At 39.1% G+C, this 25,137-nt stretch overlaps 1 protein-coding gene across 4 annotated transcripts in view; it reads right to left on the bottom strand.

The window, feature by feature from the left end:
• Positions 1-25,137, bottom strand: part of FBXO16 (F-box protein 16) — a 55,033-nt gene that overhangs the window by 10,171 nt on the left and 19,725 nt on the right. For 2 of the 4 annotated variants that reach the window (XM_029201316.1, XM_029201317.1), the window contains exons 4-7: positions 22,378-22,584; positions 17,531-17,695; positions 13,316-13,548; positions 7,673-7,775 (exon numbers count right to left, since the gene is read on the bottom strand). In XM_029201316.1, the coding sequence (XP_029057149.1) occupies positions 7,673-7,775; positions 13,316-13,548; positions 17,531-17,695; positions 22,378-22,584 (708 nt within the window). Of the gene's footprint in view, positions 1-4,536; positions 4,701-7,672; positions 7,776-13,315; positions 13,549-17,530; positions 17,696-22,377; positions 22,585-25,137 lie in introns of those variants that run through there. The other 2 variants (XR_003790619.1, XM_029201319.1) reach the window with 2 other exon arrangements.

The raw sequence follows: 25,137 nt of genomic DNA, 5'->3' as shown, positions 1-25,137 counted from the left end.
AAGGAAGCCACTGCATAAACTGTGTTTTGTAAATTCTTCTGTTGTAATTAATTAAGTTTTCTAAAGTTCAAGAGGAAGATGGAAGACAGAAACCAGTTTTTATTGGTTTACAATCAGAATTCATGAATATACTGGCTTCTTTTTTGGTATAAGGAGAGAGCAGAGAGTAAATGTGGTAGGAAACTATGGGGGTCCACAGATCCAGAATTTAGCCTGGAATGGACTTTAAAGATGTAATTCAAACTTATAAATGGGGAAATGAAAACTCAAATAGCTTGAGTGACTGCTAGTTAACAGTAGAGCTGAGGCTAGAAACCTGGGTGTCCTGATTCTTAAACCATTATTCTTTCCATGACATGAACCAGGAATCACTTTAGAGAATATTCCTTTTTCCTCCTCTTTTGACCCAGACAGGGATGAAAAAGTGAGAAAGCTTAACAAAGCATTAAGGATCATACAGCATGATCAAGTGGGGTTTATCCCAGGAATGCAAGGATTCTTCACTATATGCAAATCAATCAGTGTGATACACCATATTAACAAAATGAAGGATGAAAACCATATGATAATCTCAGTAGATGCAGAAAAAGCTTTCCACAAAATTCAACACCCATTATGATAAAAACTCTCCGGAAAGTAGCCAACATTGTTCTCAATGGTGAAAAACTGAAACCATTTCCTCCAAGATCAGGAACAAGACAAGGTTGCCCACTCTCACCACTCTTATTCAACATAGTTTTGGAAGTTTTAACCACAGCAATCAGAGAAGAAAAAGAAATAAAAGGAATCCAAATTGGAAAAGAAGAAGTAAAGCTGTCACTGTTTGCAGATGACATGATACTATGCATAGAGAATCCTAAAGATGCTACCAGAAAACTACTAGAGCTAATCAATGAATTTGGTAAAGTAGCAGGATACAAAATTAATGCACAGAAATCTCTGGCATTCCTATACACTAATGATGAAAAATCTGAAAGAGAAATTAAGGAAACACTCCCATTTACCACTGCAACAAAAAGAATAAAATACCTAGGTATAAACCTACCTAAGGAGACAAAAGACCTGTATGCAGAAAACTATAAGACACCGATGAAAGAAATTAAAGACGACACAAACTGATGGAGAGATATATCATGTTCTTGGAATGGAAGAATCAACATTGTGAAAATGACTCTACTACCCAAAGATATCGACAGATTCAATGCAATCCCTATCAAACGACCAATGGCATTTTTCACAGAACTAGAAAAATTTCACAATTTGTATGGAAACACAAAAGATCCTGAAGAGCCAAAACAATCTTGAGAAAGAAAAATTGAGCTGGAGGAATCAGGCTCCCTGACTTCAGACTATACTACAAAACTACAGTAATCAAGACAGTATGGTACTGGCACAAAAACAGAAAGATAGATCAATGGAACAGGATAGAAAGCCCAGAGATAAACCCACACACATATGGTCACCTTATCTTTGATAAAGGAGGCAAGAGTATACAGTGGAGAAAAGACAGCCTGTTCAATAAGTGGTGCTGAGAAAACTGGACAGCAACATATAAAAGAATGAAACTAGAACACTCCCTAACACCATATACAAAAATAAACTCAAAATGGATTAAAGACCTAAATGTAAGGCCAACACTATAAAACTCTTAGAGGAAGACATAGGCAGAACACTCTATGACATAAATCACAGCAAGATCCTTTTTGACCCACCTCCCAGAGAAATGGAAATGAAAACAAAAATAAACAAATGGGACCTAATGAAACTTAAAAGCTTTTGCACAGCAAAGGAAACCATAAACAAGACAAAAAGATAACCTTCCGAATGGGAGAAAATATTTGCAAATGAAGCAACTGACAAAGGATTAATTTCCAAAATATACAAGCAGCTCATGCAGTTCAATATCAAAAAAACAAACAACCCAATCCAAAAACGGGCAGAAGACCTAAATACACATTTCTCCAAAGAAGATATACAGATTGCCAACAAACACATGAAAGGATGCTCAACATCACCAATCATTATGTGATTAGAGAAATACAAATCAAAACTACAATGATGTATCACCTCACACTGGTCAGAATGACCATCATCAAAAAATCTACGAACAATAAATGTTGGAGAGGGTGTGGAGAAAAGGGAACCCTCTTGCACAGTTGGTGGGAAAGTAAATTGATACAGCCACTATGGAGAACAGTATGGAGGTCCCTTAAAAAACTAAAAATAGAACTATCGTATGACCCAGCAATCCCACTACAGGGCATATACCCTGAGAAAACCAATTCAAAAAGTGTCATATACCACAATGTTCATTGCAGCACTATTTACAATAGCCAGGACACGGAAGCAACCTAAGAGTCCATCGACAGATGAATGGATAAAGAAGATGTGGCACAGATATACAATGGAATATTACTCAGCCATAAAAAGAAATGAAACTGAACTATTTGTAGTGAGGTGGATGGACCTAGAGTCTGTCATACAGAGTGAAGTAAGTCAGAAAGAGAAAAACAAATACCGTATGCTAAAACATATATATGGAATCTAGAAAAAAAAAAAGTGGTTCTGATGAACCTAGGGGCAGGATAGGAGTAAAGATGCAGACATAGAGAATGGACTTGAGGACACAGGGAGGGGGAAGGGTAAGCTGTGGCAAAGTGAGAGAGTGGCATGCACATATATACACTACCAAACGTAAAATAGCTAGCTAGTGGGAAGCAGCTGCATAGCACAGGGAGATCAGCTCGATGCTTTGTGACCACCTAGAGGGGTGGGATAGGGAGGGTGGGACGAAGACGCAAGAGGGAGGGGATATGGGGATATATGTATACATATAGCTGATTCACTTTGTTGTACAGCAGATACTAACACAACAATGTAAAGCAATTATACTCCAATAAAGATGTTAAAAAGAAAAAGAGTAAATAGGCATAAGGGATCTTATTGGGGTTTTAAAATGAAATGTTTTAAAACTGATTTATGTTGATGGATACACAACTTGCTAATTTCACTAAAAGTTATTGAATTGCACACTTGAAATGGGTGAATTAAATGTTTTGTAAAATATGCCTAAAAAAACCCCCCAAAACTATCAAGACACTAAGAATCAGGTTATCCTGGAAAGAGGTCAAGAAGGTAACTGCAGAGGCTGGAGCTAGCAAAGCACAGGAAAAGATAAGGTCTTATCTAAAGCAATTAACAGTAAACCGGCAATTAGAGGATTTTGTTACTTGTGTTTAGCTGAATGCTGTGAATAGCAAGCTTTTTGAAATTCTTGGCCAGATCAGAACCTAGAAAGTGAGGACTTCTAACCTCCGCTGAGTGTGAGACAAAAAGGTAGTTGTTTTTATACTTAACTAGGTAGAAAAAAGAAAAACAAAAACAGACGAGAAACAAGATATCAGCTGGGGTCCCTGGGGTCCCAATTCCAGGCCCTGGGAAGACCAAAGCTCACCCCCTCGGTTTTTGTGAATTGTCCTGAAGGGCTCTCTAGGTTTCTAGACTTCTTTTTTTTCTTTCTAATATTAGAAAGTGAAGTCATCCTTTATTCCTCTTTTCTTCACATGCCACATCCAATCTACCACAATGCAGAATATGATCACTCCTCACCAATACCACCGCTAACATGCTGGTCTGAGCTACCAGCATCTCTCCTAACTTCTTCCCCTGTTTCCATTCTTGCCTGCCCCCCCCCCTTTTCTTATGGCCGTGCCACACGGCATGCGGAATCCTAGTTCCCCGACCAGGGATATCGAACCCGTGCCCCTGGCAGTGGAAGTGTGGAGTCCTAACCACTAGACGACCAGGAAAGTCCCCGGTTTCTAGACTTTTGAGACCCTGCTTCCATGTGTAAAGTGAGTAGAATTTACTAGAGAGATGGAAGGCGGGGTTTAAATCCCAGTAATAGGGAATAAATTTGATAGGAATGGATGGGTTACTATCCAACACTAACCTGGCCCCTCTCCCCTTCCCTGTCTCAGCTTCTCTCCATCAGGCTGGCTTCTCTTTCCTGGTCTTATCTCTCTCCTCCCCTCTCTCTGCTCCCCCTCCACTCCCCTTGCAGGAGCAGAAGCAACAAGGTCTTCCTCTAATCTCCAGCCTCGGCAGGCTTTCCTCCTCTGGAGCCCAGGTGCCTGCAGCATCCAAGCCCTCGAGGTGTCATCCCTCCCTACAAGCCCCTCAGCGGCTTTCCCCCGAGGAGACAGCTCCCTCCTTCCCCTTCCCAAAGAGGAATCGTGGGGTCAGCTGTTAAGATTTAACAAAAAAATTTTTTTCACGTCTTTACACAAGATCGGAAAATCTCTGAAGTTTAAGATGGTACCCGGCTGTCCTGTGGTGTTTATATTTTTCCATTGCTTTGTTCTGTATGGAATTTTGTTATAATAACTAATGGTAATGGGCATTTCCTGATATTTATATAATTTTGATAAACCACCTTCAAAATTACAAAGCGTTAGTGATCGGATCTAGGCTTTATTCCCATCTTCTATCAGTGATTCACTCTAAAAGGTGGTTCAATGAAGCAGCTATGATGAGGCAGTGCTAGAATTAAAAGGGAAATCAGGTACCCTTGCAGGCTTTGAGAACGCAAGCCTAATGATAATAGAAAACATCACCAACTCACAGCAATATACGTGGATTTGAAACTGTTTCCTGGAGAAGGTTTCCGATATGGGGGAGAACTCTCACATTTGAAGGCTCTAAGTAATGACAGGCAAAAAGTGAAAATGTCTCAGTGGCCTGACAGCCACGCCCTGGAGAGATGGCCTAAGGAATATTCTTTGTACTTTACATCCGTGCTTTTTTTTTTTCCTTCCAACTCTTCCATTAAAAAAAAACCAAAACATTTATTTATGTATTTTTGGCTGTGTTGGGTCTTCGTTGCTGCACATGGGCTTTCTCCAGTTGTGGCTAGTGGGGGGCTTCTCTTGTTGCGGAGCACAGGCTCTAGGCGCACGGGCTTCAGTAGTTGTGCCTCGTGGGCTCTAGAGCGCAGGCTCAGTAGTTGTGGGGCAAGGGCTTAGTTGCTCCGCGGCATGTGGGATCTTCTCGGACCAGGGCTGGAACCCGTGTCCCCTGCATTGGCAGGTGGATTTTTAACCACTGCGCCACCAGGGAAGTCCCCAACCCTTCCATTTCACAAAGCTTTAACTTCTCCAAGTATCAAATACCCCTTTGCCACTTAGAGGGGCAAGGAATACTCCAGTGTTCAGGCCTCAGGCCCTTCCTGGGCTTTGGTGATCTGTCCTTCTCATCCTGGCTTTATAACGTGTTCCCCTAAGTTTGCCTAGTCACCTGTTTCTCGAGTTCCTCCTGAATCTTCCTAGATAAACCTGTCTAAATGATGCAAGGATTTTCTATCTAATCAATACGGGATTTTCTCCACTGCAATCACACCCAGGCTGTGTCTACCACACTCTCTCTACAGCTGCACTTGTTGGAGTTTTATTTACTCCCTACTTTTCTTATGTCCCCTAATTGAATTTCCTCAATACCCATTTCCTCTCCTCTCAGGCCCCACTGCCACTACTTCTTCATTTTCACAATCACCTTGCCTCATCTAGGAGGTTGCTCTTTTCCTCTGAGGGATGTGGTGGGCAGTGGGGCAAACTGGCACCTGGGGGGAGGGGGCCTTAGCCGCCTGCAGCCTGTGGTCCAAACAGCAGGCTTATCACGGACACCATTACAGAGTCAAAAATCCTAGCTCACTTTTGGAGGGTTTAATTATGCCTTGTGCTCCTCAGAACTAAGCAGAAACAGGGATTCTCTTTTTTTTTTTTTAACCTTTTTTTTCTTTTTTTTTTTGGCCTCGCCATGAGGCATGTGGGATCTTAGTTCCCCAACCACAGATCGAACCCGCGCCCCCTGCAGAGGAAGTGCGGAGCCTTAACTACTGGACCAGCAGGGAAGTCCCCAGAAATAGTGATTCTAATTAGCATATTTACAGAAACAATACAAGTAGATCGATACAATTGTACACTTCACTTATTAATAGCTTAATGGTTCTCCATCACTGTTTAATTTGCCCTGGCTTCCCTTTCAGCTTTAATTAGCACAACTTTTGAAGTTGTTAATTTATAATGACTATTTTCACTTAAGCAAGGCCTGCTAGTGTGTGCCAGATGGTAAACATCAAAAACCCAGAGGGAAGGTTTCTGTTTAGCCTTCGATTTTTGTTTTGTTTTTATTAAGCCAGAGAAAGCTTCGATTGTGCTGATAATTTGTAAGCATACATCACCAACTTTTATCTTCCTTCAAATTCCCGGTTCTCCCCCAGATATGTCTTCTACTTCTGGCCTAGGAGGGGCCAGGGAACTAGGCAGAAGCATGCCTGAATGGCTTGGGTGATAAGCCTCATAAAGTTATTTTTCTCAATTAATGGTTTTCACTGACAATTTTACTGCTCTATTTTAAGCTTCCCCATTCCCTTGGGCATCTGTACATATGTCTGTGATAAGCCTCATCCAGTCCAACAAAACTGGCTCCTCAGAATACAGACTACCCTATCTAAAAAAGCTCATCTCTCTTTTTGGAACATAACACTTGAAAATGCATTTAAACAGAAAGTAATTGAGCTTTAAAGGAGAACTATAAAAGTGATTTATTCATGAGTACACACTTATTCCTCTCCCAATTGACACCCATTTTATATTAATTTTCCTTGAGTGTGTATCCGCAGCCTTTTTCTAAATGTTTACTACTAATAGAAACTGTTTATTCCACCCTTATTCCCTTCAACTTTGCTCCAAAGATTCTCATACGTGCTGAAAGGGATCTATTGGGGGTACAGAACCACAATGTGGGAAAGTCTGCTATGAAATAATAATGCTCCCTAGTCATAATCACTGACTTTTATTAGGTAGTCAATTAGCTATTTTTTAATTAGGGAAAGAAAAGAAAATTCTTAATTCATTTTTTCTGAAGTTATTTGAAATGCACTTTTATAATCATGTTCCACTGGTGGCAGGAAAGCTATGAAAATCATGCCTTTTTCTTAGATTAGTGGAACCTTCACTGTACAGATAAGTAATTTCTATAGAGAAATTTCTATAGGCTCTCCTCCCCCCACCCCAAAGGACTCACAGAAGAAGAAAGAACCAATGATAATAATGCTCCCTTTATACTGTACAGTTTTCAAAGCAGATTCATACACATCAGTTCATCCAAGCTTTTCTCTCTCTTTTTTTTTTTAAACAGGTGGGAAAACAGAGGCTCAGAGAGATAAAATAAAGGGCATCTTCAAGGTCACACAGCTAGTCAGTCAGTGTCAGAGACTAGGATTTAAACCACCACTTGATGATTCTGATTAAAAAAAAAAAATTCAGGGACTTCCCTGGTGGTCCAGTGGTTAAGAATCCGCCTTCCAATGCCTGGGACGCGGGTTCGATCCCTGGTTGGGGAGCTAAGATCCCACATGCCCCAGGGCAACTAAGCCTGCGCTCAGCAACTTCTGAGCCCACACGCTGCAACGAAAGATCCTGCAGGCCGCGACAAAGACCCTGCATGCTGCAACCTACACCTGACACAGCCAAATAAATAAATTAAATAAATAAATAATTTTTTTAAAAATTAAAACAAACAAAAACACCAAATTCAATCTTGCGAATAGGATTAGAGATCCAGCAATTATCATTAACATTATGTTGGGGAATCTTTTGTAAGAAATACTTACCAGTGACTGTGCTTTTCCTAGTTTAGATCTGTCCTGTGATTTATTTTTCTTATCACGTGACTGTCGGTTGAAATCTGGAGTCATTTCGTGTCTTTTCCTTCTTCTGTAAATTGGAAAGCATTGGAAAAATTATAAATATCATTTTAAAGCTTTGGTGGTTGGCATAGCTGTTTGTCCATTTGATTTTGTTGTACCTGTGGTTTAAAAGATTGTCTTCACTCAACTGGAAACAAGCCAAATATCTATCAATAGAGAATGGGTACAATAAACTCTGACACATCCACACAATGGAGGACTGTGAATTGTAAAAAGGAAGGCAGAATATTTCTTTATATAACTGTGGAGTGATCTCCAGGATATATTGTTACATGAAAAAAGAAAGGGGGATAAAGTGGTATGTATTGTGTGACACCATTTCTTTCAGAAAGGGGTGTGTGTGTGTGTGCGTGTGTGTGTGTATTTGTTTATATATTTTTTAATGGAAGGACTGCACCACGACATTTTGAAAACTAGTTACCTATCAGCAGGATTCCTTTGTGGTCCAGTCAGGAACAGGGAACAGTATGGAGGGGTCGGAACAGAAGCTAGACTTCTCCAAATACACTTTGTTTTGTGTATCTGACTCTGGAACCATATCAAAATTATAAAATAAAATGAAGGAAGGAAATTCCCAAAAATCTAAAAACAAAATGAAACAAATGATCTTATCTCTCCAGTTGGTGGCATTACCCCACATAAAGGAATTACTTCGTGGGACTTTAACATAGTAATTTGTCTGAATAGTCTTAGTAGAATATATCCTAAGGACAAAAACACAGGCAAAGAAATTTTAAACTGTTTTCAGTAATCCTGTTGTTTGTATTAATACTAATATTTGTTTTCTAAAACTATTGTATGTAATAGGACAAAGTAGGGATCCACAAACTACAGCCCAGAGGCCAATGCAGACTCATGCTTGTTTCTGTAAATAAAGTTTTACTGAAACACAGTCATGCTTACTTCTTTCATATGGTCAATGGCGATTTTCAGGCTGCAGTGTTGGAGTTGAGCAGTTATGACAGAGATATGCCCTGCAAAGCCTAATGTATTTGCTGTTCAGCCCTTCCCGGAAAAAGTTTGCCTAAAATAATGGACCAAGGCAATGATCATCAATGGCCACTAACATCACAAAAAGAGAGACAAACAGAAACCTTGTGCCTCATGATGGAAGTACCTGAGCATTATATACTCAGGCCTCCAGATCTGAAGACTGGTACTTGTACAGGAGACAGAGGAACATGCTGGGAGTACAGTCCCCAAAAACCAGAAGATGAGAAGGTCTGTAGGATAAATGACCTGATTTCTATAACAAACAAATTGCAAGGGGAAAAAAAGTAGGGCAGAGAAGAAACCTATGGATCAAAAAAACCCAAAAAACTTAAGTGACACATGGACCAAATGTAATATGTAGACCTTATTTGGGACCTGATTAAACAAATCAACTGTTTAAAAATATCAAACCCTTATGAGACATTCAAGGAAACCTGAAAACCGACTTGATTCTTGATTGATTATATTAAGGCATCATTCATTGACTTAGAAGTGATATGGTATCATCTTATGATTTTTAGACAGAGTCTATCTTTTAAGGAGAGGCCTTGAAATATGTATGAATGAAATAATATGACATTTGGATTTGTCTCCAAAGTAACCAGGGGGAACAGCAGAGTGGGTGAGGAATGAATGAAACCAGACAGGTCATGTGTTGAAAACTGTTAATGCTGGATGGTGGTTATAAGAGGTTCTATTCTCTTTACGTTTGCATATATTTGCAGTTTCATTATAAAAAGTTTTATTGGGACTTCCCTGGCAGTCCAGTGGTTAAGACTCCATACCTCCATTGCAGGGGGCCCGGGTTCAATCCCTGGTCGGAGAACTAAGAGCCCTCAAGCTGCGTGGCCAAAAAACAAAACAAAACAAAACAAGACCAGCTTTGCCCAAATATTTCCTGATACTTAATTTTCAAAAATTTCCACCAGCTTTTTTTTTTTTTTTTTTTTCCCGTACGCGGGCCTCTCACTGTTGTGGCTTCTCCCGTTGCGGAGCACAGGCTCCGGACGCGCAGGCTCAGCGGCCATGGCTCACGGGTCCAGCCGCTCCATGGCATGTGGGATCATCACGGACCGGGGCACGAACCCGTGTCCCCTGCATCGGCAGGCGGACTCTCAACCACTGCGCCACCAGGGAAGCCCTCCACCAGCTTTTAATTAAGAAATTTCAAACATACAGAATAGTTGAAAGAACAGTAAAGTGATTACCCATATACTCTCCAACTAGATTCAACAACTGATAACATTTTGCTATTTTTGCTTCATCTCTGTGTATGTGTATATATATTTTCCCCTCCCCTGGGCCATAAAAATGTAAATTGCAGACACTTCATCCCCAAATACTTCACTCATCTCCTAAGGTAAAGACATTTGCCTACCTAACCACACTAGTGCCATCATACCTTAGAAAATGAGCAGTAATTCTTTAATGTCATTTTAATATATGGTCCATATTAACTTTCTGCAATTATCCCGAATGCCCATTATAGTCTTTCTTTTTTGAACCAGATCCCGCCTAGATTCCAACTGCATTGGTTTGTTAAGTCTCTTATGTCTAGAACATTTTCCCCCGCCTCTTTTTTCCCCCTATGGCACTGACTCTTGGAAGAGTTCAAGCACCTGGTCTATTTTGGTGAATGTAGCACATGCACTTGAAAAAAAATGTTTGTGGAATTGTATGTTTATCTTTTAAAATCTTTCAGATTTTGCTTTCTGTACTTTTAGGCTTTGTAATTACGTACATATGCATTGCAACAGTTATGTCTGTCTGTTTAGTTTATAGATCCCTGTATCATTATGAAATGTCCCTCTTTTTGTTTGGGAATACTCTGTCTTTATGTCTATTTTAACTGATATTAACGGTCATTCTAGCCTTCTTATGCTTCCTCTTTGTATGGTACATCTTTTTCTACCACTTTATTTTTAAGCCTAACTGTGCCTTAGTATTTAAGGTGTAGCTCTTGTAAAAAAGCATATAGTTGGTTCTTGCCTTTTTTACCCATTCTGATAATCTCTGCCTTTTAATTGGAGTGTTAAGTACATTTAATGTAATTATTGCCTTTCACAAATAGTATTTGAGTCTCACAGAAAACTCAGGAGACTATTGGTTTTTCTCAGGTTAATGTACCATTCACATGCCTAGGTAACTAAATTTGCCTCTCTCTAATTTACCAACCTAGTCCAGACTAAGGGCCACATACAAACTTAGACACTATCCTCAGGGATACACCGACCAATACACAGTTAATACATTCACAGTGGTTCCAAATTCAAGAGTTCAAAAGGATATACAGTGAAACTTTCCTATCCATCCTTGTCTCCAACTTACTGTTCTCCTTGAAGGCAAATGGTAGTATCAGTTTCTTGTGTTTATTCCAGAGATATTGTATGTATATAAAAATATGAATGTGTATATATGTATCTTTCTCCTCCACCCATTTAAATGTAAACAGTAGTATTTCTTTCAAACTCTGTTTTATACCTTGTCTCCCCGCCATCCCCCTCGAACTTTCTAAATTATCAGCAAACTATTTAGACTTTTTCTGATACAACTAGATGAATGTGAATTTCATGAATCAAAAGGCTACACTTCCTTTGAAATCCACCATTTAATGAGTATTGCAATGATAGTCAGTGGTAACAAAGATGAGTAAGGCATAGTCTGTGCTCTCAAAGAGCTCAATTCTTGCTTAATTAGGGATACCACTCTCATCTCACCTCCAAAGGATCCCAATGTAATTTGAATGTCCCTAAGTCATCAAGCCTTCTAGGATTACCCTTTCCTTTTTTAGCCAAATAATATCCTTTTAGAAGCCATCCTACTAAAAAAAAAATGCTTACTTACTATGAGTCAGGCACTATTATAAGCATGCTACATATATTAATCCTCACAGTGATCCTGTGACTTGGGTATTACTACTATTGCCATTTTACAGAGGCGGAAACAGGCACAGAGAGGTTAAGGGACTCCCCAGGGTCACACAGCTAGAAGTGTGGGAGTCTGGATTTGAACCCATGCAGTATGGCCCCTGAGCCTGTATATTGTCACTATCTTATGCTGCCTTGATGTTAATCTGTTGAAATAGAACCTAAAACTATGAAAAATGTATTAAAACATTTTTAACTTTTGTTTCCTTAATTTCTTGTTTATCCTGTGTGCGTGCATGTGTGTGTGTGTTAACAAATGAACAGATACATATGTACATACAGATGTATATTTTCTTACTCTCTTTTCTTTCTACATTATGGGTAGGATACTAGAGACACTCTTTTGCAATTTGCTTTTCTCACTTAACTATGTACCCTGGAAATCACTCCTTACCCGTTCATAGAGATCTTCCTCATTCATTTTTACAGTTGCCTAATACTCCATTGTGTGAATGGACCATACATAGTTTATTCAACAAACACTCTCCTATATATGGGCACTTAAGTTATTTCCAATATTTCAAAGTCATAAACAATACTGCAATAACTATCCTTGTGCTGATGTACTTTTGGTATTTTCAAGGTTGATTCCTAGAAGTGGGATTGCTGGGTCAAAATAAATACAGATATTTTTTGCTGGATGCTGTACAATTTTTCTCCACAAGGTTTGCGCCGATGTATATTCCCACCAACAGTGTATGAGGGTGCCTGCTGGCCCACAGCCTCACCAACAGAATATATTGTCAAACTTTAAAGTTTTTGCCGATCAGAGAGTTGAAAAATGGCATAGTTTGCAACGTTGTGCAAAAAGCAACACTGGGAGGATAAACCAGAAACGCATGAGATTGGTAAGTGGGAATGGAGTGGAAAAGATGAGTGTGAGGTAGAGTGGAGGAGATGGAGGGGGTGATTCTCTGAGTCCACCTTCTGTACGCTTTTTGTATAGTTTTACATAGTTTTAACTCTAGAATCACGTAACATACTCACATGGGGAAAGGGATATTTAAAGAAAAGAACCCACATGACTTTTGAACACAGTAGTATGAGTATATACCCAGGCTAAAGGCAAAAGAACCAGAAACAAATATTGAATTCTAGTTAGTAGATTTGTTTCGATAATGATATGAGTTAGCAATTCTGAAATTACTTTCAGAATTTGTTAAGTAAATATATACTCTGTGTATGTACTATATATAATACATTTTATATAAAATTATATATGTACATATAATATATAATCAAAATTATATATGTATATATATGGAGATATGTATATGGAGATTACATATTTGTATATCCCTTCCTCTGTCACAGAAGGGAGATACAACTGTGGAAAAGGAAAAGGAAAAGACTAGAATGAACCTTATGGTACTGGATTGGAATTTGAGGTATTAAAATATTAAAAGAAGCTGTAAGGAAAGCATTACAGCTACAAAATGCAAACAAATCCTAAAGAACCGGACAAATTTACCAATAATGGTTCATTTACTTTTCAATTACTTTTTGCTTCTACGTAGTGAAAAGCATTTGTATTTCACAGTAAGTTCTGTTTTCATCTTTTCATAGACTGAAGTGCCAGTAGATTGTTTCTAAAAGCAAAAGAAGTGGAGAAGGGCATGACTCTCACCCTTGCCAGCTTTGCTCAATGGGGTCACAGTTGTCCAGGTAATTGAAGCGAATGATATCAGTTGGATGTTTGTCAGAGGATCGCCAGGGTGGGAGTTCTTTCTCCCCTGGGTGGTTCTTCTTTCTCAAAGAGGAAGAGGACCGGAAAGCTGATGAAGGGGATGGCTTTTCCTCTGGAGAACTGCTTGTAACTGGTTGAACATCAGCGATCACAAACCCATCTTTTGGAGGTGTCTAGAAGAAGAAAATTAATTATTTCTGTTCCCCAAATACTATAATAATAACAGAAGTAAAACAAAGAACATCATCATCACCGTGATGGCAATGATAACGGTGACGACGATTATAGCAGCCACCAACCCAGGACTACTTGCTATGTGCCAGGCACTGTCTCAGAAGTGTTCATGCGTTACTTTATTTAACCTTCACAATAACTCTAAAAGGTAATTGTAACGACTCCCATTTTACAGAAGAGGAAACTGAAATAGGATAAACTAATTAATTTGCTCACTACTACTACATAAGTATTGACCCAGGGTCAGAATTTGAATCCAGGACTATCCTGCTTCAAATCCACACACTGAACCTCTCTATCCTGAACTGTCCCCTCTCCTACAATATCATTGTACAGTTTTCCACAACTGCAGTTAATTTATTCATAAAAATATACACATTCTAAAAAAAGTACCCCAGCCCTAAGTATACCTAAAACAGAGACAATTTCGATTATGTAGGGGTAGACTTCATAGATTTTATCAGTTATCAAAACTTCAGCCATTTGCAAAGAATACTTCTTTTTTTTTTTTTTTTTTTGTGGTACACGGGCCCTCACTGTTGTGGCCTCTCCTGTCGCTCCGTGGCAATGTGGGATCTTCCCGGACCGGGGCACAAACCTGCGTCCCCTGCATCGGCAGGTGGACTCTCAACCACTGCGCCACCAGGGAAGCCCTGAATACTTCTGCTTTAATTGCCCAAAATGAAAATCTATTTTTGGTGTATAAAATTCATAAGGTTTTTATGTGGTTGTAGCCTAAGGGAAGTGGTAGTGGTATGCTGAGAAGCCATTAAAGGTTTAATTTTTGTTCTTCAAGAGATTAGGGAAGCTTTGCTCAGTAAATTGGTTTGCTTGACTTGTTTGTGAAAATTTAAAAATTCCCCAGTCCCTCCAAGCAGAGTCAGTTAATTTCTTATCCTTGTTTCAACTGTTCTTTGTATATATTTCTACTACCAGATAGCACTTAGTATTCAATGTTGTAATTATTTGCTTGTTTGTGTCCTGGGTCACTAGACTAGGCTTCCAGAAAGCGGGGTTAAGACCATTGTACTCTTAGCACCTAGCACATAACAGTATTTAATAAATATTTACTCATTTAGTGAGTGATTGCAATTAATAGAGTAAGAAGACATTTTATATTTATATAACTGATGGCTCATTACTGGTTTAGTATTCAATATTTTGTGCAGATCTCATTTTAAATGGACATTCAGGGAATTCCCTGGTGGTCCAGTGGTTAGGACTCTGTGCTTTCACTGCCTAGGGCTCGGGTTCGATTCCTGGTCAGGCAACTAAAATCCCAAGCCACACAGCGCAGACAAAAAAATGAAATAAAAAAAAGTAAATAAAATGGACGTTCATTTCATTTCTCTGAGTTCATATTGAATGAAATCTGTCTGTTTTTGCTGGAAGAGGTCTTGTTTAACACCATTGGGAATAAATAATACATAATAATAAAAAGCAATTTCAGGGAAGAAAATTTAGGCGTGTATGCTACTAACTATATATAAATAAGCGTCATTAATTCTGAAAAGTACACAATATTTGACCCATTAACAGAATAGGTAATAAAGAAAAACTGATGACTTCTCTATTAAGTAAACAAAAATCTTATTCCCTTTACCCAAAGTCTTTTTGAGAATTTTTAAAATCGTGAATGTTGAAAAAATTTTGAATGCTTTTGTTTGCATATATTGAAATGACCATACATCTTTTCTCTTTTATTATGTGAATTACATGGATTGATTTTTGAATATTATGCCAACTTTATTCTCCTTGGATACATCCCACTTGGTCATCATTTATTATTCTTTTTTTATATATTACTGGATTTAATTTGCCAATATTTTTAAAGGATTTTTATGTCTGTGTTCATGAGGGGTATCGGTCTGTGGTTTTGTTTTGTTTTCTTTTAAAGTCTTTATCTAGTTTTGATATAAAGGTTATGAGTTGGGCAGTGTTCCCTCTTCCTCTATTTTCTGAAAGAGTTTATGTAGAATTGGTATTAAAATTGGTATATTAAAAAGTACTACCTACAGAAATTTAATACTAAGCAAAGATGTGGCAATTTTCTTGCATCAGAACTATTCATTATTTTAAAATATAGTTATGCATAAATATTTTGTGGAGAAAGAGTTATTGCTGAAGACGAAGCATTAAAGTCAGTGTTATATATAATACTCAAAACCTTTTTTCATTCTACAAGTTGGTTAATCACTTTTCTCTCCTCTGCCTCAGACCAGCCCATGCTTCAGCCATTGAATGCCATTTCCTGCCTACAACTGAGAATGAGAGTCAAGAAGAGCCTCATGGGGACTTCCCTGGTGGCGCAATGGTTAAGAATCCGCCTGCCAATGCAGGGGACATGGGTTTGAGCCCTGGTCTGGGAAGATCCCACATGCCGCAGAGCAACTAAGTCTGTGTGCCACAACTACTGAGCCTGCATGCCTAGAACCCGTGCTCCACAACGAGAAGCCACCGCAATGAGAAGTTCATGCACGGCAACGAAGAGTAGCCCCCGCTTGCAGCAACTAGAGAAAGCCTCCGTGTAGCAACGAAGACACAACGCAGGCAAAATTAAAAATAAATAAAATTTTTTTTAAAAAAAAGAAAGAAAAGTGTTTTGATAAAAAAAAGTCATAGCTATTGTAATTTTTAAAATAACTTGTCTACCAGTTCAGTTTAAAAATTTCTTTTTTTGGCTTCCCTGGTGGCACAGTGGTTGGGAGTCCGCCTGCTGATGCAGGGGACGCGGGTTCATGCCCCGGTCCGGGAGGATCCCGCATGCCGCAGAGCGGCTGGGCCCGTGGGCCATGGCCGCTGGGCCTGCGCGGCCGGAGCCTGTGCTCCGCAACGGGAGAGGCCACAACAGTGAGAGGCCCGCGTACCGCAAAAAAAAACAAACAAAAAAAATTTCTTTTTTAAAGAAATCCTCATGGAGAACACCAATTATTGAACTCAGAAAGACTAGTTTTATCATTGCAATTATAACAATATTAATTATGCATAGTTTATTACTCTACTAAATGTAGATGGATTCTTCTTCGAGCAAACAATAGAACGAAACCTAAGTGAGCACGCTAAACAGTCAGCTCAGGAGCTGACTCTTCATATTTCAAATGGATTCTTCAATTTGAAAAGGATTCACTGCAGCTTTTTTACAGAAAACCCCTGTGGTTTAAAAAATGATTAAAAAATTTTAATTTACACATAATTTTTCAGGAACTCATGTACTGTACAAAACAATGCATAACTCCGTAAGTATATATTAGATCATGCCATAAAGAAAAAGCTCATAAAAATTTCCCATAAGTTACCTAATTAACTGTGACTACAAGAATGAACATAAACATTGGTTATAAAGCATGCAAAACCACTAGAAAATATTATGCTCAGATTATTTACTTTTTATGATTATATGTACATGCTTTACATTGCTAGTTTCTAGGGTAAAAAGAACTTTAACATGCCCATATGCCCTTCCCTAATTACTAATTTATTGCAAAACTCTTCTTTATAAATGATACAAAAATTAACTTCAGCTCGTCTGGTAGAATCATAGACAATTTGAATCAGTTACGTAAAGTGTGATGACCCATAGGTAATAAGGACAGCACACTCCCCCAGAATACCAGTGTCAGAACTCTGTGGTATAGGCGCCAGAGACACAGAAATCCAGGAATCTGAAGAGTGAGGAGCTCCCAGTCCTAACCTGGGTGGAACTGTGGTTTGGCAGTGTCAGGTGACAGTTCTCAACTCACATGGATACCTTGAAAAGCGCCATCAAGTTCTCAGAAAAGGAGAATTTTAAAGTCACATCAATAGTATATTTCCTTTGAGTCAACTGCCTTCCCCAACTTCAAGATTGATCATTTAGTCTTAGTTCTAGAATTCCTACATAGTGGATGTTTGTAATTTTGTTGCTTCTTTCCCCAAATTTACCTTGGGCTTGGTAACATGGAGTTCTTTCACCATTTGAATATAGTGTTTCTTCCATATACCCTGCTCAAAGGGAGTTGGAGAGAAATTGATGTACCAGTTAAACCGTAAACATTTGAGCATCCAGAGCTGATCCAGTTCCGTTAAGTTCTTCCAATGCCAGCTCACCTGGAAAAACAACAAAAATTTAAAAAAAACAAAAACTATTCAGTTTACATGCTCACTTTCTCTAGGTTTTGAGCTGTCCCTTTCCACCAAATCACAGCTTAGTTACCTACTGCCTGAAGTGCTGCCTAGCCAGGCAGAAGGATTTTTTTAATGTTAATTCAGACTTAGAATCAGAGTCAACTAATGTTTATTGAGCACCTATTAACCATTCTCATAGCAACCTAAGGAGGGAAGTATAATTATTATTCTCATAATGCAAATGAGGAAACTGAGGCTCAGATAGACTTTGGAACTTCCTAAAGGTTCCTGAAGGTCTCCATATGAAAGTTATATGAAAGTTACAGAAACTCCGGTTGGCACATTGCTTATTCTTTTCATGATATGCTTCCTTTTTTCCCTCCATTCTTATGATTTAACTAAATATAAATTTTATGAAGGGAACACCATTGCTAATACTATATTGGAGTGTCCTAAATAGCCTTTAAGTTTCAATAGAGCATTAAGTATTTGTTCTATACATTCCATTTCCATAGCTTTAGTGTCAATCCTACACATCCAGCAAATAGTGGAGGTGACCCTAATATGTGTAGTAGTACTTATAATAATTTACTCCAGGTTTTGAGTAAGTCTTGTTAGAAACTAGAGTCGAGTCCATATATAAAGTTGAGACTAGGCATTCTATGTCTCTTATCAAGAGTTGCAAAGATGACAGCTAACCTTCAAACTCAAATTTCATCCTTGGAAAACTGGCCTATTTTTCAAGATTAACTAAATAAAGAATAATGTTTGAGTGCCCCCCAAATAAGCAGAACACTCTATAATGGAACTTGCTACCCATCCATCCATTTATCTATCCCTCTCTTCCTCCCTCCTTCCGTCCTATCATGTCTAGGATTGTTTTACGCGCTGAAGATGAGACGTGCAGGAGAGAGGCATGCCGGAGAGGGCACAATTAGAAGTAATGACAGGTTCAGGAGCTGGAAGGAGGAAAAAGCTTAGAGGATCTGATAGAGCCCTGCGGGCAGAAACAGAAATCACATCTACTTTGTTCAACCAGACATGAAACTACACAGACCTTAATCTCCGTATGGTTAGTTAACTCAATTCAATCGAGAGGTGAGGTTTGGGAAGGAGGGGATGGGGAGAAAAGTTGCTCAATTCTCACTCTTTTCCTCTGAAAAGAGGAACCTTAGATCAGGTTTAGACCTGGGTATTTAAGTTGGGGGTCCCCCCACCGGGGTAAATAAAGTATTCTTTTCGTTGTTTTTTGTTTTTTAAACTAAACAGGAATGAGGAGAAGGGTAGGTAAGAACTTTCAAAACTATAAGACAGGGACTTCCCTCGTGGCACAGTGGTTAAGAATCCGCCTGCCAATGCAGGGGACACAGGTTTGATCCCTGGTCCGGGAAGATCCCACATGCCAGGAGCAACGAAGCCCGTGCGCCACAACTACTGAGCCCACGTGCCACAACTACTGAAGTCTGCGCGCCTAGAGCCTGTGCTCTGCAACAAGAGAAGCCACCGCAATGGGAAGCCCGCGCACAGCAATGAAGAGTAGACCCCGCTCACTGCAACTAGAGAAAGCCCGCGCGCAGCAATGAAGACCCAATGCAGCCAAAAAAAAAAAACAAAGTTAACAAAACAAAACAAAAAACTATAAAGCATCCCCCACCATATTTTTAAACAGCTCATAGCTCATTTTGGTGCAATGACTTTACTGTTTACTTTAAATCTAGCGGAAGAACAACTGCTTCACAGTCAATTCTGGGAATAAAATACGATGCTGAAATCTTGCAAGACTGACATATGGTGCACATAGATGAGAGGATTAGTTAATTTAAAATAACATCTCCCTGGAATGATAACATTCTCATTGTGAAACACTTGGAAAATTCTGAGAAGCTTGAAGAAAAACAATACCCATAACCCCATCGATCAGAGATGACCATTATTAACAACTTGGTAGAGTTCTTTTCCTTGCCATCTGTTTCCTAGGCACATACAAAACAAAACTGGGAAACTCTGTATACAATTTAAAATCATGCTTTCTTCATTTTACACATAATAAGCATCTCTGTTCTTCCAAAACATGTTTTCTAATAGCTGCATAGTAATTCATCATATGACTGTATGATACTCTCTTATTATTGGGCATTTAAAATGCTATGTTGCGGACTTCCCTGGTGGCGCAGTTGTTAAGAATCTGCCTGCTAATGCAAGGGACACGGGTTCAAGCCCTGGTCCGGGAAGATCCCACATGCTGCGGAGCAACAAAGCCTGTGTGCCACAACTACTGAGCCTGCGCTCTAGAGCCTGCGAGCCACAACTACTGAAGTCCACATGCCTAGAGCCAGTGCTCTGCAACAAAGAGAAGCCACTGCAATGAGAAGCCCATGCACCGCAACGAAGAGTAGCACCCGCTCACTGCAACTAGAGAAAGCCCGGGCACAGAAACGAAGACCCAACACAGCCAAAAATAAATAAGTAAATAAATAAATAAATGTTTTTTTTTAATGCTATGCTTTTTTTTTCTTTTTAAATATTTATTTATTTATTTTCTTATTTGGTTGTGCCGGGTCTTAGTTGCGGCAGGTGGGCTCCTTAGTTGTGGCATGCATGTGTGATCTAGTTAGTTGCCTGACCGGGATCAAACCTGGGCCCCCTGCATTGGGAGCACGGAGTCTTAACCACTGCACCACCAGGGAAGTCCCGCTATGCTTTTTTTTTTTTTTTTTTGCGATACACGGGCCTCTCACTGTTGTGGCCTCTCCCGTTGCAGAGCACAGTCTCCGTACGCGCAGGCTCAGCGGCCATGGCTCACGGGCCCAGTCGCTCCGCGGCATGCGGGATCTTCCCGGACCGGGGCACGAACTCGTGTCCCCTGCATGGGCAGGCGGACTCTCAACCACTGCGCCACCAGAGAAGCCCCCGCTATGCTTTGTGACCACCTGGAGGGGTGGGATAGGGAGGGTGGGAGGGAGGGAGACGCAAGAGGGAAGAGATATGGGAATATATGTATATGTATAACCGATTCACTTTGTTATAAAGCAGAAACTAACACACCATTGTAAAGCAATTATACCCCAATAAAGACGTTAAAAAAATTGTTTCATTTTTGGAATAAGTAATATGTGTACATTAATGCTAAATTCAAAGATACCAAGGGGCACACGGTAAAAAGAAGTCTCTCTCATCCCTATCATCTAGCCACTCATTTCCCTCCCTGGATGTAACCATTGTTACCAGCTTCTTGTGTGTCATTCCAGAATATTAACAGATATGGATATACTCTTTTTTTTTTCTTTCCAAAATGGTAGGACAACTCTGCACTTTTGCTTTTTTCACTGATGATATATTGTGGAGATGGTTGCAACCGGTCCCCTATTAGCAGACACTTCCATTGTTTCCAACATTTTGCTACTACAAACTATGCTGCAATATTCTTACACAGACATAATTTTTGCATGTGTTGAAGTATGCCCATCAGACAAATTCCAAGAAGTGGAACTGCTGGGGCAAAGGGAATCTTTATTTAAAAATTGAATACTACAAATTGTTCTCCATCATGGTTGCATCAATTTTTCTACCAACAATATATGAAAGTGCTTGTTTCCCCACACCTCCACCAATATAAAATAGTATCATTTAAAAAAATGACTCAATCCATCTGAGTCATGAAAGATGGTATGATAATGAGGCTAAACATTTTACATATTTTAGAAATATTTGCTTTTCTTTCTGTAAACTACTTGTTCACTTCCTTTGCTCATTCTTCTGCTGGGTTTTTTTTTTTTTCTTAATGTAGATTTATAGTAGTTCTTTAAAAAATAAGGAAATTAGCTCTTTGCTATGTTTTTCTCCCTGTGTACTTGGGCCCCCAGCAGTGAAAGTGCAGAGTCCTAATCACTGGACCACCAGGGAATTCCCTCCTTTGAGTACTTTAATGGTTTCCTTTAATTTCATATCAATCTTTTATCCTTCTAGAATTTTTTTCCAGATAGCTGCCCAACTGTCTCAATACCATTCATTGAATAATTCATATATCCTACTGCATTCATTTTCTTAATCTTAAAAACTAAAGTTACCATGTTACATGTATGTGAATGCAAAGTAATAGGTAATTTCTGGTCTTAACGAGACTACGGAAAGAATCAACAAAATGACTATCAGTTTTATATCTTAAATAATATACTTTAATACACCATGGAATTGCTTGTAAGAAAATAATGGTCAGATCCTTTCCCAGCCTCACCCCTGTGAGCACATCTGCCCACTCTGAAGACTTTTAGTCTCATATTCTTTTGTAATTATTGCATAAGCACCTTATTTTAAGCTTTTCTATTTGTGAATGGCCCGCACTCTACAGTTTGGGATTTTACTGTAGTTCTGTGCTGTGCAATATTAGACTATTTTGCTGATGAACCATTACATACATGTGTATTTGTTTCCCCAGCTAGTTAATACTGTTTTGTGGACACTTAGTAGTGTCTTACACTTTTTCCCGCTCTTGAGCACTAAATGCAGAGTCAGACACAAAGGAGATGAGGGATAATTCAAACTGTACAGACTAATCATACTGAGCATCTCATCTACTTCTTGGTTTTGTGTACGTGCTGTTTTTCTTTCTCAAGTTTCAGCGTTTTGTCTTTACAAGATGCCATACACCGCTTCTTTGTCTTTACCTGTGCACAACGACAAAGGCTTCGGGGATCCAGGAAAGAAAAGATATATAAAGATAACACCCTTGGAAGCTTGGTAGTAAAATCCAGAGCTTCTGCTGGAATTTTTTCCTGAAGCTTTCGACAGCAGAACTTTTGCTGTGACAGGGAGCAGCGTTCTAACAGCCCTGTCAGGATTCTTCTCCTTTGAGAGTCTGTCCACTTGTCAAACTGGGGGAAAAAAAAAAAAGGAAAAGAAAATTTAAAAAGCTCCAGGTTTAGTCTGACACCAGAGATGCATTGTAAAAAGAAGAGATAAGAATGGCATAGAAAGTGAGTTTAGTAATTTATTCCTAATGAATAGCATGTATTTCTTTCCCTAACTAGTAAATTCCACGTTTTACCACTTATCTGCCCTTTCTCATGTTTGCATGGGTGAGCCCATGCAAGACTGGGGTGTGGACACAGAAGTGCACTTGACCTCAAAACTTGGAGTTACATAAAAACAGTAAGTTGACAGCTGGCCATATTCATAAACTGAGAATATATATACTTATAAAATACAGATCTTCCTCAACTTCTGATGGGGTTACGTGCCGATATATCCATCATAAGTTGAAAATATCATAAGTCGAAAATGCATTTAATACACCTAACCTACCAAACATCCTAGCTTAGCCCAGCCTACCTTAAACGTGCTCAGAACACTTCCATGAGCCTACAGTTGGGCAAAATCATCTAACACAAAGCCTACTTTATAATAAAGTGTTGACTATCTCATGTAATTTATTGAATACTAGACTGAACGTGAAAAACAGAATGGTTGTCTGGGTACAGAAGGTTGTGAGTGTATTCACTGTGTATCCTCATGATCGCGTGGCTGACTGGGAACTGTGGCTTGCTGGTTGCCCAGCATCATAAAAGAATATCCTACTGCACCCAGCTAGCCTGAAAAAAACCCCCAAAATTTACAATTTTAAATATGGTTTCTGCTGAATGTCTATCATTTTTGCACCATCATAAAGCCGAAAATTCGCTAAGTTGAATCACCCTAAGTCGGGACCGTCTGTACAACCTCAAGAGAAGACACTTGGGCAGCCTCTCTCCCCCAACAGTTTCTCTATTAACTCGTTAGTGATTAAAACTCCAGGACGAGAAACGAACCTTTGTGTTCACAATCGGAGATAAGGTATAGCAAGCAAATATCCCTGAGAAGGGGAATATACAAGGTTAAAGTTCTACTAATATGTAAATGATTGATATGACTGCAAAGGAAAAGGTGATAGGGGGACCTGGGAAAAAAGTACCAGAGATAGGAAGTAGATGCCAAAGCCATCTGGGGCATGCCAAACAAGAGCTTTGGTTACTTCACAATTTTCCTCAGAGATAACCCCAAACCAGTCCCAAGATCGGTGACTGATCAGAGGTAAGAACTTGAGGGCTGGCCAAAGCCAAAAGAAAGCCTCTTAGGGGAACACCTAGCAGCTGAAGGGGCCATTACCAGGGTCTAAATCTCTTTTCTTCTTTAGGCCGTTAGAGAAGAGAAAACAGGGAAGTTTGGGGCTACTTGTATTTTGTATACTATTGCATTTAACATATAGAGGTTTATTAGTTATTATAAAGTAATCAGAATTTTATAATAAACTTTAGTTGTAATCATAAAATACACTGACCACCTAAAAAGGCATATAAAGTAAAAATGTATTTTTTATAAGCCTTATGACAAGTCAACTTCGCTATAATCATGGGAGGTATCTTTTTAATTAGTAGGAATACTTCTTGATTAAAACTATTCACTGTTACAGATCTATTCAGTGACCCATGAATCTCACTTTGGAGACTATAATTCATGCACAGGGGGTGGGGTTGGGGGGCTGGGGAATCCTAAAATGAAAAAAAAAAACACCCCCAAACCTTAACTTACAAATACGTGAATAAAATGTATTCACGTGTGAGTGTTCCCAGATTTCTTCTGTGTTTGTTTCTGCACAGTCCATATTTCCAACTCCCATAAAATGAGACTTCTTTCCTTTGGGGTTGGATTATTAGAATGAATACAGAGAAGCTGGACCAGAACGGCCAGGGCCAGGGGAAGGGTCAGGCCCAAGAAGCTGCTTTCATCTATAAAATAAAGAGCCAACGGGGAGGCATACGGAGATAGAAGAGCTGCAGGGCTTGGGCTTGTAGGGAGTTTGAGGGGTTCAGACTATAATTGCCTCTGCAGCAGTTATAGAGTGTGAGAGAACTGGGGAATGAAGGAAGGAGATGTGCGAAGTATTGTTATGAGTTTTGAATTGGATCCCCTGTGATTTTTCTTTGAGAGACCAAATGAATATTGGTATTCATTTTTAAAATTGCTTTTGGGCAGTGCTATGTGGCTCTGTAGAAACTGAGCTACGTGGGGACCCAGGATGATTATGCTTACAAAATAATTTTTATGGGATATTATTAGCACTGCAAGAAATCAGAAATAACCCCAAATGCCTAACAAGAGTGGATCAGCTCAGCAAACTAATATATCAGCATGATAAGAGAAAGTATGGCATTACAGATGGATGGTGGATTTGGGAATGAGGCCATTTGAGTCTGACTAACAACCTCTTAATTTCTTCATTTACACATTAAGAATAATTATATCTAAATTGTAGGATTGTCATGAGGATTAAATAAAATATGTATAAAATTCCTAATATGGTGCATGATTCGTAGTCATGGCAGTTAATATTATAAAGTATCACAGTGATGTTAAAAATAATAAGTATGTGGGGTAAATCAATGTAAAAG

This window comes from Monodon monoceros, unplaced genomic scaffold (assembly GCF_005190385.1).
Source record: "Monodon monoceros isolate NGI ecotype Baffin Bay Population unplaced genomic scaffold, NGI_Narwhal_1 Super_Scaffold_5, whole genome shotgun sequence".
NCBI classification, from domain to species: Eukaryota; Metazoa; Chordata; class Mammalia; order Artiodactyla; family Monodontidae; genus Monodon; species Monodon monoceros.
This window is presented reverse-complemented; position numbering and strand designations above follow the sequence as displayed.